This window comes from Syngnathoides biaculeatus, chromosome 17 (genome assembly GCF_019802595.1).
Source record: "Syngnathoides biaculeatus isolate LvHL_M chromosome 17, ASM1980259v1, whole genome shotgun sequence".
NCBI lineage: Eukaryota > Metazoa > Chordata > Actinopteri > Syngnathiformes > Syngnathidae > Syngnathoides > Syngnathoides biaculeatus.
In genome coordinates this window covers 14,465,650-14,478,875 of record NC_084656.1, presented here as the reverse complement: position 1 = coordinate 14,478,875, position 13,226 = coordinate 14,465,650, and the positions used below count along the sequence as shown (strand labels likewise).

General features: G+C 39.7%; 1 protein-coding gene across 3 annotated transcripts in view; it reads right to left on the bottom strand.

The window, feature by feature from the left end:
• The window catches only part of LOC133491207 (protein unc-13 homolog B-like), a 66,548-nt gene that overhangs the window by 7,186 nt on the left and 46,136 nt on the right, over positions 1-13,226 (bottom strand). For all 3 annotated transcript variants that reach the window (XM_061802146.1, XM_061802144.1, XM_061802145.1), the window contains exons 11-30: positions 9,809-9,855; positions 9,549-9,627; positions 7,946-8,020; positions 7,618-7,837; positions 7,261-7,488; positions 7,004-7,145; positions 6,753-6,922; positions 6,121-6,236; positions 5,752-5,915; positions 5,431-5,581; positions 5,229-5,297; positions 3,775-3,864; positions 3,423-3,560; positions 3,212-3,342; positions 2,986-3,071; positions 2,097-2,223; positions 1,907-2,003; positions 1,689-1,832; positions 1,321-1,398; positions 1,110-1,187 (exon numbers count right to left, since the gene is read on the bottom strand). In XM_061802146.1, coding sequence (XP_061658130.1) covers positions 1,110-1,187; positions 1,321-1,398; positions 1,689-1,832; positions 1,907-2,003; positions 2,097-2,223; positions 2,986-3,071; positions 3,212-3,342; positions 3,423-3,560; positions 3,775-3,864; positions 5,229-5,297; positions 5,431-5,581; positions 5,752-5,915; positions 6,121-6,236; positions 6,753-6,922; positions 7,004-7,145; positions 7,261-7,488; positions 7,618-7,837; positions 7,946-8,020; positions 9,549-9,627; positions 9,809-9,855 — 2,430 coding nt within the window. The remainder of the gene's footprint in view (positions 1-1,109; positions 1,188-1,320; positions 1,399-1,688; positions 1,833-1,906; positions 2,004-2,096; positions 2,224-2,985; positions 3,072-3,211; positions 3,343-3,422; positions 3,561-3,774; positions 3,865-5,228; positions 5,298-5,430; positions 5,582-5,751; positions 5,916-6,120; positions 6,237-6,752; positions 6,923-7,003; positions 7,146-7,260; positions 7,489-7,617; positions 7,838-7,945; positions 8,021-9,548; positions 9,628-9,808; positions 9,856-13,226) is intronic.

The following is a 13,226-nucleotide window of genomic DNA, read 5'->3' as shown; positions in this document are numbered from 1 at the left end:
GGCATCTCCAAGGACATGAAAACGAATGCAGATTGTGAATATTAAAATAGTGGAAGCCCGATAGAGAGCAAAGCAAATAAAAGGTCTGGGTATTTATGTCAAATTCAAACAAAAATATTTGTGTCAAAAAAAGAAAACTCTAAATCAATTACCTCTAAAGACCAAATAAAAGAAACAAAAAATAATAGTTCAAATACCTAACTTCCACAATGTGCTGGAAAACAACCCACTCACTGTTCAATACTTTAGATACTCCAGTCAAATCCAATGAGATACAATACAAGTTTTTTTAATAATACTTTGGCTTTACAGGGACAATACAAAATAAATTGTTAAATGGAACTCTGAGTCAATCAAACACCAGCAATGTTGTATTTGTATAGGATAACTTTGGATGTAGCGCTTGTATTTGATCTCATGAGAATGAGCAAGTATACCTGTGTCCTTTTTGACAAAATAAATCAATAACAGCTCATTTTAAGCGAGTGGTCTCTCAAAGGATCACGTGACGACCACATCACAATCTTAGTAATGGAAAATACTTTTGTCACACATAACACTGGTTTTATGCACACGAGTGCCATCACTTTCTACAAACAAAGCCACTACGTCCAATAAATCTAGTTGTTTGTCTACCCATCACATATGTTTACAACTACCCATGGTACACACCAGAGCCATTGCGTTCTCATTACTGGTTAACACCTGGTTTTCAACCAAGGGACACAACACAAACATTGATGAAGTGTCACTGAACCAGTACAAAGTATAGTATCATATACATTTATAACATATATTATATGTATTATAACTGTCTTGTTTAAGTCAAGTAGTCCAGAAAACCAATCTCTTCTTCTGCTTCCTCCTCTTCATTATCCATCTACTCATTTTGCTTTAAATGTACATTGAACACAGTGGTTGAAAATAAAGTTTTGTCCAACCAACTCGATTAAAACTGAGTACTACAACCCCAAGAAGCTCTACATTAGAGAAAAACACTTCCTGTACAGCTCCATGAAGAATTAAAAATACAGAGAAAATGATCTTATTTTCCACCACAGCACCAAATCCCTGAACAGGATTTCCAAGTCATTCATTCTCATGTTTACCTGTTTGGCACCCATGCACTCAAACATCTTCTCCAGCAGGATTCGCAATTGCTGCACATTATTCATCAGGACGCAGGGCTGCGCATAAACATACAGTACACATGGAGACCGTGAGGTTACAAACATGGATGCGGTAGATTCAAAATTTTGCTGAAATTGGCAAATGATAGCATTATAGTAAGAATTTGGATTAATTAAAATGCCCACTTACGATCTTCTCCTTGTCAATGTATGAAGAAAAACTTGTGCTAAGAATGGCACTGTACTTCAAAAGAACTTTGGCAATAGTCTGGAAAGATGAGGGAGAAAATAAGGTTAGCTATAATGGCACAGGATCGTTACACAAGGGTGGATTAAACTTTTGGGGAAGAATGAAATCACTCTCACGTGTCCGAAAATATTTTCCTCCCTGAAAGAAAAGTCTTTCTTCCCTCACTATGGATATTTGCCAACTAAACAATTGTGTTAACAGAAAAAAAATCTAATTCCTTGTGTAACATGGGACTGAATATGTGTCCTTACATACAATATACTGTTAAATTAATTAAATTACCATCCCGATGGTTTCACTGGGTTTACCTTAGAGAAGCGCCGGCTGTACTGTGCCATGACGTTGGGGTCAGGGCATTCCAGTTTCTTGATGATCTCAAAGCTTTGGTTGAGTTGGGTAAAGATGTCCACCACAGAGCAGGAGAAGAGAGCGTGCTCAGACGTTTGCTGGAACTGCATTGAAGGTTTGGCATGATTCTTTGAAGTACATCCTTCAAATGTTTGAAAAGATTTCTCCACTCTCTTACCCCATCTTTTTTGTCTCTCTCGAGGGCTCCGTGCATGAATTCCATAGATACATCCTCATTTTCATCCAACCATTGCAGCACAAATTGCAAGAACCATCTATGACGGAAAAAAAATGACAAGAAGCATTTACTCCTTTTGTCCATCTAATAGTTTGTTTGGTATTGATTGATCATCTTATTGGATACTTACGATGGGTACTCTGGTACAACATCCTTAAAGTTGGGTAGCTCCTTCACATACTCATTATAGAGCCATTTCACTTTAAAGTGCAGGTTCATGTAGTCTGTACTCTTACAGAGTCTGTGCTTTTCATGTTCTAGAGTAGGAAAAGACACAGAGGTTTGATTGTGCGGTGGGAATTCAAAGACTTGATCACAAACAATGTGTACAAGGTTAATAAAAACATGGTAAAAATATATTAATCAATGTCTTTGCAAAGAAACTCTTTAAAAACAAATCAATTTTGAGTAACTACAGAGCACCTGAAACACACAAACACACACACACACACACACACAGACACACACATTTATCCAGCAACCAATATTCTTTTTTGCTTCAACTGTTTGGGGTCATGGGAGACAGGAGCCTATTTTAGCTGACTTGGGGTAAGAGATGGAGGCACAAGAAGAGTGTGATATTTTGGTTTTTAATTTGCGAGACAGATATTTTCCTGCTCCATGGGAATTATCTTGGGGATGTGAGCTAAATTCCTATTAAATAGCTGTCACCCTTTTGGGGAATGGTGTGGCTTTGCTATGCAACAGCAAAGTGCAAGGACACGCAAGGGAAAAAAATAGCTGCATTTAGATGCCTGCACAATTAAAATAATTTCTTACATTCTTTGTTGGTTTATCGTGTATTTTTGAGACAAATCCCTAGATTGTCCTGATCTTTTTGGCTCTTGTTTAGTTAATCCATCTGTTACCGCCGATGTGAGTAGACCAAACAGTGGTCAACTGAGGCAAGTTGCTGTGCATTTTGCAAATAAGCTAAACAAGATTGGAATGTTATTTATCCTACAAGTACTGTCACTCATAACCTCTTAACTATGCTAATAAACCCCGGAGTCACGTACCTTCCATGGCATACTTTGAATCTTGTGCAAACAATGTCCACATGACCTCTGCTGACACCTTCCCTACATTCAATTCTTGAGGAAACCTAGTAGAAAATTAAACAAATATAAAAGCATGAATTGGGAAATTTGAATGAATTCTGAGACCAAAGAATATGCCGACAATTCAACAATTTCCATTTGCAACAATATAATCCATTTTAAATGTAAAGTTAACAATACTAACTGGTTCAGCACAGGTGTGTAAGAGTTCCTGTCTTCTTCAATGATGGAGACAATAAGCATAATGAGTTTGGGCCAGAAGTCCAAATTCTTGATGCTTGGACCCTGATCTTCCAAAGAGAGCTCATCCTTGCTCTGAGAAAAAAAAAAAAAAAAATGCATGGGAGCGATTCTGGATCACTGCATTACAACTGACTATACAATGAGTGACTCACCGTTTCCACAGGCTGGTATTGTTGGCTGTACAGGTCGTGGCAGTTATTGAAGATGTAGTCATACGTGGAGTTAAGACAGGCCTTGACACAATCTCTCACAACTTGGCTGGCCCTGGGTGGTGACTGTAACTCCTGGACCTGAACACCACATGAAGTGAGCGCCATCGGCATTGCCGTCGGTTTGCACAAAATCATGTCCATTTAGACTTTTTTTCAGGAAATATATCCTGGATACATCCTTTCCAAAATAAATAAAGCTTTCACAAGAAACTTCATCAACAATGTCCAAGTTACAAAACTGCCAGATACAGTGTGTATGCGTGTGTGCGTGCGCTTGTAATCGCGTTGCTACCTTCATCCGGAAAAATGTGATGCTGGTGAGGAGATCCACAGTGGATTTTAAATCCTGGAGGCGATCCTTGTCGCTGGCAGGGAAGTGGTTCTATAAATGAAAAATGTATACATTTTGCTTTAAAATTAATAAAAACTGGTGTAAACATATGGTGTATACCAGGTTGACGTCTTTATTTTGTTTTTTAACATTTTGGCACCGGCGGCATGGTGGCTCAGCCTGTAAAGTGTTGGCTTCACAGGTCTGAGCTCCCCGGTTCAATCCCGGACCTGCCTGTGTGGAGTTTGCATGTTCTCCCTGTGCCTGCGTGGGTTTCCGCCGGGCACACCGGTTTCCTCCCACATTCCAAAAACATGCAACATTAATTGGACACTCTAAGCAGCCCCTGGGTGCGATTGTGCGGCTGTTTGTCGCGGTGTGCCCTGCGATTGGCTGACAACCAGTTCAGGGTGTACCCCGCCTCATGCCCGTTGACAGCTGGGATAGGCTCCGGCACTCCCCGCGACCCTCGTGAGGATAAGCGGTGAAGAAAATGAATGGATGGATTTTGACACCACATGTAACTTTCTCTAACAACGACCTGCTGCACGACCTCCAAAGACAGCCACACACTTTTCCTCCTAGTTTACCTTGCACCACCCACTCCTCCGCTCTTAAAGGGGTAAACTCATAATTACAAATGTTACAGTCCTTCTGCAGCCTATCAATGTGGTTTATAATGACAGAATGCTTATGCGCTGCCTACTACTGGAATTTTATTTATTAATTTATTTATTTATTTTTACATAAAGACATGCCTCTGTCGGCAAGCGTTGTTGCCAAGTGCACATAAGTGGGGATAAATGAAAAAAATTCAACCGACAGACCAACTGATTGTGAAAACTTGGAACGCACTTCACATCACGTACCACACTGCGGCGTGTGAACATTGCTATATTAACAATGTTTGGTTATACCTATGCATATGAAAATTCTTTCTCACAATTAAATAAACATTAAGACCAACCTGTGTTCAGGAATAATGGAGGGAAGTCTCAATGGCTGCATGAAGTTTAATTTAATGGCGTATGAAACAGATGACAAAGCCATCCGCAAAGAAGTCGCATTAATGGCTAAAACTACTTTTGTCATCATTGGTTAGCAACAGTATAATGTTATTTAAATTCATTTAGAGACTTATTGTGCTCTTAAAGTGTTGGTCTTACATAAAATGGATGAATACACTTGTATTTAGTTTTAAAAAATATTGTATGGCTCTTTTGGAGTTACATTTGAAAATATTTCCCGTTTATGGCTCTCACAGCGTCAAAGGTTCCCGACCCCTGGTGTATACTATCTATTAATTTAGCTTGTGTATGGTATGCTCTCAAACCAGTGTAGACCATACTGCAAAAATCTATTGGTCTTACTTTAGTTTTAATGAGGAAAGGAACGATAAAGATATAATTTCTTACCCTGTAGGTAGAGAGGTCAATGCGTAAAGAGTTGTGCAACTGGTCTAGTAGCTTAACAAAGCGTTCTTTCTGTGGAGGAAATGTTATAGTTTGTAGATTTATGGTATATGAAATATGTACTGAAGAAAACCTACAAACAACATAAAATTGAAACAGAATGGTAATTTCAAATAATGTGCGCTCGCGTTGTGTCAGTACAAACCCCAAAATTGGAGGCAGCAAAACGATCGGAGGCGGATACATTGGTGGAGGCTGTTGTGTGGGCGTAGAAGGCATTGATGTTGGCGAGCAGGGTGCTCATCACCGCAGGGACTCCGGGAGACATGTACTTAGAAGATAGACAGGCAAAATGCCTGGAAATAACAACAAGGGAAAGTTTAATGAAAAATCTCAAGCCTCAAAAATCTCATCAACAGCTAGCATGTAATGCAGACATCCTACAAATAATTAACATGATTTAATTTGTAGGACAATGCGCAAATGCCACGAGGTACAGGTGTCATGTACGGGATGCCAAACGTACGTCATGGCCTGGTAGATGGATTCAATTCCATAACGCATGGCAAACTCATCCACGATGTCTTGCGGCACTTCGTCAAAATAAACTTTCCATGCGTCATCTCCTCGTGCCTCTGGGATTTTCACCACTCCATGTCCATGGATATCTGTAGAGTGGTGGAACAGGTTCTGGAATGGAATGAAAAGTATTCAGTCTATTAGTCATCAAGGTTTGTAATAGCCGTGCCCAAAACAGGCGTCAATGTTGTGTGCTGCGCCCCTTCATTGATGGCTAAAAAAAAGCAAAGCCAATCTAACATCCTCCAATCTGTCTCCATTTGCCAACAATGGGGTCTTTATCTTAACTTTGAACGCAAGTTAATTATTAAATTACCTCATGCAAACACGTATATTGCACATGGTATGGCGCCACTTTCTCCTCCCCTTTGATCTCCACGTTGATCTGGAGGCGGATGGCCCCTGACACGGCGGACTTGTCGGTTCTCTTCTCTGTAATTTAACACAAAGATGGTCTCACAACTTACACACACATGGTGAGTCAACCTGGTTAAAACTCATCTATTCAAAGTATTTGCATAGCATGTCAGTATCTCTACTTTGATGGAAGTGTTGAAGAATCAGTACAGTACTAATAAAAGCTCTCAAAAGTGAGGGATACAGGGGAAGTGTTATATGTATATTAGTCTGTTCACTGAAGACATGAGCGGGAGCGTTTCTGTAGGCGGAGCGCCTGCAAGCCACCCCTGCTATTTGTACTGACAGGCTTACCATTAAGGGTAATTCATACATGTCGGGGAAACGGTCGATTTCTAACTCGAGCACTGCTACTTGATAAACACACATAATGAGTAGAAGGAGAATAGAAGGGAATGGATGGTGGTGGTGGTGATACTTTGGAGCAGATGAAAGATAAAAGACAGTGAAAATGTACCAGCATTTTATTAACTCCATTCATTCTAACAATCAAGGTTAAATTTTCTTGTAATAAGTAATAAACACACTGACCTAGATTGTACCACACATCCATTTCTCCACTCAGTGTTCGGACTTCAATAATACTCTGCCCGAGGAAATCGTCCGATTCTCTCTTAAGACGCTGCTTGACTCTTGACTTGATGTCATCATCCTCGTCCCACACGCGCACCTTGATTCTGTCTGATGAATTGTGGCATTCACTAACAAAAGGTAGAAAGCAAATGAAGAAGTCTCAAATTCACCTCTTTGGCCTCATCAATAAAACTATAATTGTTACTCACAAATGATACTTCTCCTCCCACACTGGATTGAGGTTGCCATAGATAGTCTTGGTCCTCTTTTTTGTCTTGCCCACCTGAACAGTGACATACGGATCACTGGATCCAGTCTTGTCCTTGGCTTGAAGTCCTTGGGCACAAACAACTAAAATATTGGAGAAAAGGACATAAGACAAGACACTCGGCATCAATTAATGCTATTCAAGGAAATGTCGTGATTGTTACTGGTTAAACTATTTTATTTCTAATTACGGGGATACCTGTGATGGTGACCTTGGCAGACCACTTTGAAGTACCATCCAGTACACTCTGCTTGATTGCCTTCATCTGCTGCGAATGCATAGTTTTGCTGACGACAAAGACTTCCCTGATAAGTTCAAATATTTCAGGCTTGTTTCTTTCCCTGATCTTCATTCTGTCTTTCATTGCCATAATGATATTCTGAGTCCGGTCCTCAGCTCCATGTTTAGAACTCTTCTCAGCAGCACCTAATCATGAAACAGTTAAAGAATCTGTGAGGTTCAAATTACTAGAAATCCTTCCTGAGTATAGCAGAACAACAGCATGGGAACCCAGGTTGTTTGTATTTAATAAAGAAACTGAAAAACTGCACTCACGTTGGAGACAGTCAGCATTCAGCAGTTCCTGACACTTTTCATGACACTTGACACCGCACTCTGAGCAGCGGACACCTTGTCGTGCAATTCCCCACAGCAGCCCCTCACACTCATAACAGTATGTGGGTGTTGTGGCAGTCCACACCTCAAAGTTATGCGGCGTGGTGCAAGATATTGGATAGATCAGCGCCTGAAGCGTCTTCTTGTAAACATGGTTTTTCTGTTTTGATCCAATTTGAGAAAGGGGAACAGGAAAAAAGTAAATTTGACAGAATGATTGTGAAAAGTATTAACGTCGAGAACATTTTTTTTTTTTGGTATGGCTCACCAGCTCCTGATCCTTGATGGAGGATCGTGCAGCCATCGCAGAAGCGATACCTGCCTTCCGAGCTTGGACAAGGGACTGAAGAAAAGGAAAAGTAGATGTTACATTACTGTACAGTTAAAAATATATTGTATTCATAAATATATGTATTAACAAGCCACAACCAAGCCAATGTGTGAGATTTTATTAAAAGGGAGGCAGGTGTTTTGAGGGAGGACGAAGGTAAAAGGGGTTGTCAAGTTGTACCCCATGCTCAAAAAGCCCACGTGAGAAATATTAGTTTAAAGGAATTACTGAAGAGAGGATAAGAACAAATGGTTAAGTTGGATATATAAAACAAGGAGTCAAAATAGTGTTAGTTCATTTGGTGTTTTTGATGTACGTTTTGAGGAGCAATGCAAGCCAATGAACACATAGGCAAAATTGTTGTTACCCCGCTGTTATAGAAAAAAAGTCACTGAAATAGAAAATTCAATTAAATAATAATAAAAATAATAAAAATCTGGCATTGCTTTTACCCTGTAACCATACTAACCATACTTTAATATTTTGTTGTACATCCGTTCGAGACAATTGATGCAATCAAATAATTTCTGTAACTAACAATGGGACGTACCAGTCTGAGAAGTTGCAAGAGTGCCTACAACCTACACTGCATGTTTCAGATCCTTTCAGATGCTCCTGTAGATGCGATTTGGATCAGGTCTCACAGATGGCTACTTCAGAAAAGTCTGTTTTCTTTCTATGCATTCTTGTTTTTTTCCAACCGCTATGAATTTTAGGCCATTATCTTAACGGTTGGCTGAGACGAAGCTTTATCACACTTAAAATAGTGTTGCTATTTTAATGTAACCAGCACAGTTTTGAGCCTGGATGGAAGCACTACAGCAGTCCCCGAACATAACAGTGCCTCCACCTTATTTCAGATTTGTAATGGTGTTATGTTCTTGGAATGATGTACTATTTATATTTGGAAACAGAGCTCTCATCTCTCCCAAGAAAATCATCCCAGAGGCTTTGTGGTTTTTCAATATCCATCAAGGCAGTTACTATACGTCACATACATCAGTTTCTCATTATTTCAGTGACCAGTGTAGGCTTATTTGTTCTTTAACAGTGGGCTTCCAAAAGTTTACCTAAGTGTGGGGGGTGGAATTATTTGTGAAACACGTCTTGATAAATAATAGGAAACATGCATTTAAATGTTTTATTTTTCTAATTACCATGAAGTCTCCATTTAAGAGGAAAAAAAAACATGCTGCAGATATTATAGTTTGAGTGTTTTGTTTATCCAACTTAATATCCTACTGGACTCTTATAACTTACCATAGCCTGACCAGGGAGAGAGAATGCATTCAAGAGAGTTGTTGGGAATAGTTTCAGGTTTAAGAGAGGAGGGAGAGAACAGTTAGCAGCTTGCTTTCATATAGGTTTCAATGACACACTATCTAATCAATTCCCAAAACCACTCAACTATCAATAAATAGTGATGACATACAGTAAGTGTTGGTCCCCCAAACAGAAAGATGCTCTCACAAAAGACACAAACCATGCACTTAAAAGAGCAACAACATGTATATACAAAAAAGAATATAATACTACTGACCACATCGCTAACCAAGGCAATAGGCTTCTTTTTACGAAGATCTGGCATGCTGTCAATCCCATAAAGCCCTGGTTCACCACTGTTCTCAGACAAAAACAGCACATATGTGAATGGAGTATTATTGGTTACAATTTTTACATTAGAAAGGTATATAAATAGAGTAGAACAACAACTGATACACAACCTATTTAATTATATATGGCTATAATTCACAGAAACTGGTGTAAACAAACCACATTTTTCGATGCTGTTTGACTTACCCTGGTTTTACCCAGGCTTGTCTGGCGCTGGGTGATTCATTACAAACCTTAAAGAGTTAAAATATGAGAAATTAGACCACTTACAGAGAGATTAAAGCATGCAATGAGTTTATGAGACAAGATATGTAATGGAATGTGCATTTGGTTGAGTTTCACCTGATTTCACCCACCCACTCATACACACAGACACAGGTACACGTGTTTAATGAAATAAATAACGAAAGAAATTCACACCAACTACACATCTGTTGAAATGTTACGCGGACATAAATTGATTCCTCAGTCAACAAAATAACTCCACTCTTTCCACCACATGTAATGACATTCAACAGTGTTTTGCTTCCATCTTTGAGGTGACAAAAGTTGACAGGGAAATGAAAACAGACAGAACATAAACAAAAATCCAACAACTTTAATATGGAGCTGAGAGAACAGGCGCAACCTGCATTTCTTCATGAACTGTCTCTGTGAAGAGAGTAATGAATATCCCATTAAAGTTAATTTCAAATCAATGAAAGGGTTTGTATATTTCCAATGTGTAATTATGAGGCAAATTAACATTCATTAGTCTAATTACTAAGTATTTAAATAATCTCCCAGCAATTTAAATTACCTTTAATATACCTTTCTTGAGATCGGGATACTTGAGAAACTTGAGAGCCACAAGACCCCTGAGAACCTTGAGTAGACTGAGACAGCCTCTGATGAGTTTGCTTCTTTTCTTTAAGAATGCGTTGGAAGTTTGCTATGCGTGCTTTGTGACTGGCGTCCATAGGTTTTCCGATCTCCTCAACAATGTTGTTTTCACTAGGAGAATTGAAGGATGCTTCATTTGAACTAGGCAATACATTCGATGGACCATCACCCTGCATGAGTTGGCAATAATGTGGTTGAAGGGAAAGCCCAGACATTTCCAAATGAGTTTGACATTCTTCGTTGCTTTGTAAATTCTCTTTATTGCAGCTATTATCTGGAGTTGACAGAAAGTCGCCAGCCTCTTGGTGCAATACTTGTGCTGAAGATGACTGTTTCGCAATTTGCTCTCTACTATCCATACAGGCTGAGGTCTCACTGTCATCCTTGGTGGGGGCACACGGATTTTGATTGCTGGTCCGTTCCTCTGTATGACAGCTATTCATCATCATCGCCTCTTTTGCTTCATCAGTTTTTGTAATAAGGGATATAGATGCTTCTGAGAGATCATCATCCAAATCGTCAGGGTTCAATCCGTCAAACTTTTTCAAAGCCCCCTTCAAAGAAGACTTGAAACTTAGTACAGCCTTGGTAAAAGTTGGAACATCAAAACCCACTCTTGCAGAAATTTCCAAAGAATGCTGTGACACAGACTTTCCAACATCATCTTTTGAGATGGTGTGATCTGTCCAATCCCTGTCCAAACTCTCTAAAGATCCCAGTTCAAGAGTGTCACCAGATGATGGATAGTCATCGCAGAGTGAACGGAGCTCGGGGTAGCCACCATCACAGTCTGTCAAGAGTACAGTGGAAGAACAACTTCCACTCAAGGAAGAAATCCCGCCCTCTGCATTTGCATGGACATCCATGTTGTTATAACCAGAATTCTGTGAGTAGCGATTCTTAACGGAGTAGACACGTGCCAAACCTTTTTGTTCCTTCTTAAGTCCTTTTTTTCTTTTGTCCAAGCTAGGAGAATATGAGGGAGAGTTGTAATGAAGTCCAAAAAGTAATGAGAGGTGTTCAGAACTAGCATTTGAAGAATGGCCGGGTGTATTGCTTTGAGTCTCTGTGCAAGAGTAGTCCCAGGCATGTAATTCTTCACTGTTTGCACAGGACATTTCACCTTCACTCCAACCGACCCCTCCACACATATTGAACTGTTGATAGTTAGAAAGCCACTTGTCATTCTCTGGATCAATACAAAGTAATCCTGTATCTGAGGAGTCACAGGATGAAAAAGAGTGATTACTTTGGCAGTCCTGGATTTGACGACGACAAAAAACCTCTTGTTTAGCAGCACAACTCGTTTGTACATTTGAGCTTTGCAACACCTTCTCTTGGATTGTTTGTTGGTCTGATGAGAGAGTAATTTGACTGAATTGCTTGGTAGGTCTGTGAGACGGTGAACGCTCATGAATATTCCCATGTTCTTTCCAATCAAACAGTGAAGTAGGGCCACTCTTGAGGGGCGACGTTACAGCGTTTTGTCTTCCCAGGCTACCTCGCCTGGTTCTGTGAGTTTGAGAAATTGGACCACACTGAGGGGCTGCTGAACCTCCGGAGTATAACTCTCCAATTTCACTCAGTACTGCATCAACGCAACAAGACACTTCATCGACTGAGCCTCGTACAGATGTTAGATATTGCCTCAGGTCTGATATTTCCTCCTGGATCTTATTTATCCCTTTGAGCTCTTTGACGATATGATCCACTAGATTATTAGGGCCTTGCTCCTTGTCCTGTTTATTATCTTTAATATGGATCCTTTTAATTTTCTGCGGTATTGCATCCTCCACAGCAGAAATCCGAGACTCACAATCAAAACAGCTGTTTTGCTGTGATGGGGTAAGGGACTGACTGGACTCCAGTCTGCAGTTTGCTTGAGGGACGTTCAAGGTATGTTCCACCATGGTACGCAAGGGTGATTGCGGAAGTACCTGAACTTTTTTTTTGTTATGCTCATCTAGTTCATGGAGGCGTCCTTTGGGGATCATCTCCATGAAGCAACAATTTTGATTAGCTATTGCCACTTGAAAGAAAAAATACTGTGATTCTCCCGTCAAACAGCCTCAGATTGGTGCAGGCAATCATCTTCAGTTCCTGGCAATGTCACACAAAAGACAATGAGTTTTGTAATTACTGGCAAAATAGTTCAGACTGTGAAGCACTTATTTTTACTTTTCTATTATTGGCATATCATGGTTCACAGGTCCACAAACAAGAACCAAAAGGGATCATGGGTCATCAAATGAAAGATGTAAGATGTTTTGATCATCAAGAAGCGACTCAATTTCTTTGAAAATGCATTTTCAATGTCTGTTGTCTTCTTTATGGTCACTTTGTATACACTATATGTAGACATTGGACAATAAAACAAATGCATTTTAGTAAGTTTGGTTCCTGCTGGGATGCCAAATCCCTAATTTGGGTTTTGAGATACATAAATATAATTAACCAGTCAATACTTTAATTCAGTTGGTCTAACTAAGTTAACTTAAGTTATGGGCTAAAAGTTACTACATTACAGATTCAGGACTTTTATTACATTATTTGCCAGTTGTTAAGTTATGGGCAAATTTATTACATTATGGGCTTCTACAAGGGGACAATAGTGTTGTCTGCAGTGTACAGATACAATCTCTAGCAGGCTAACAACTTGCATACCGCTGTTTTGATCTCTGTAATTACAACACTTTGGGAACACAGCAATTAGATGGCAGGC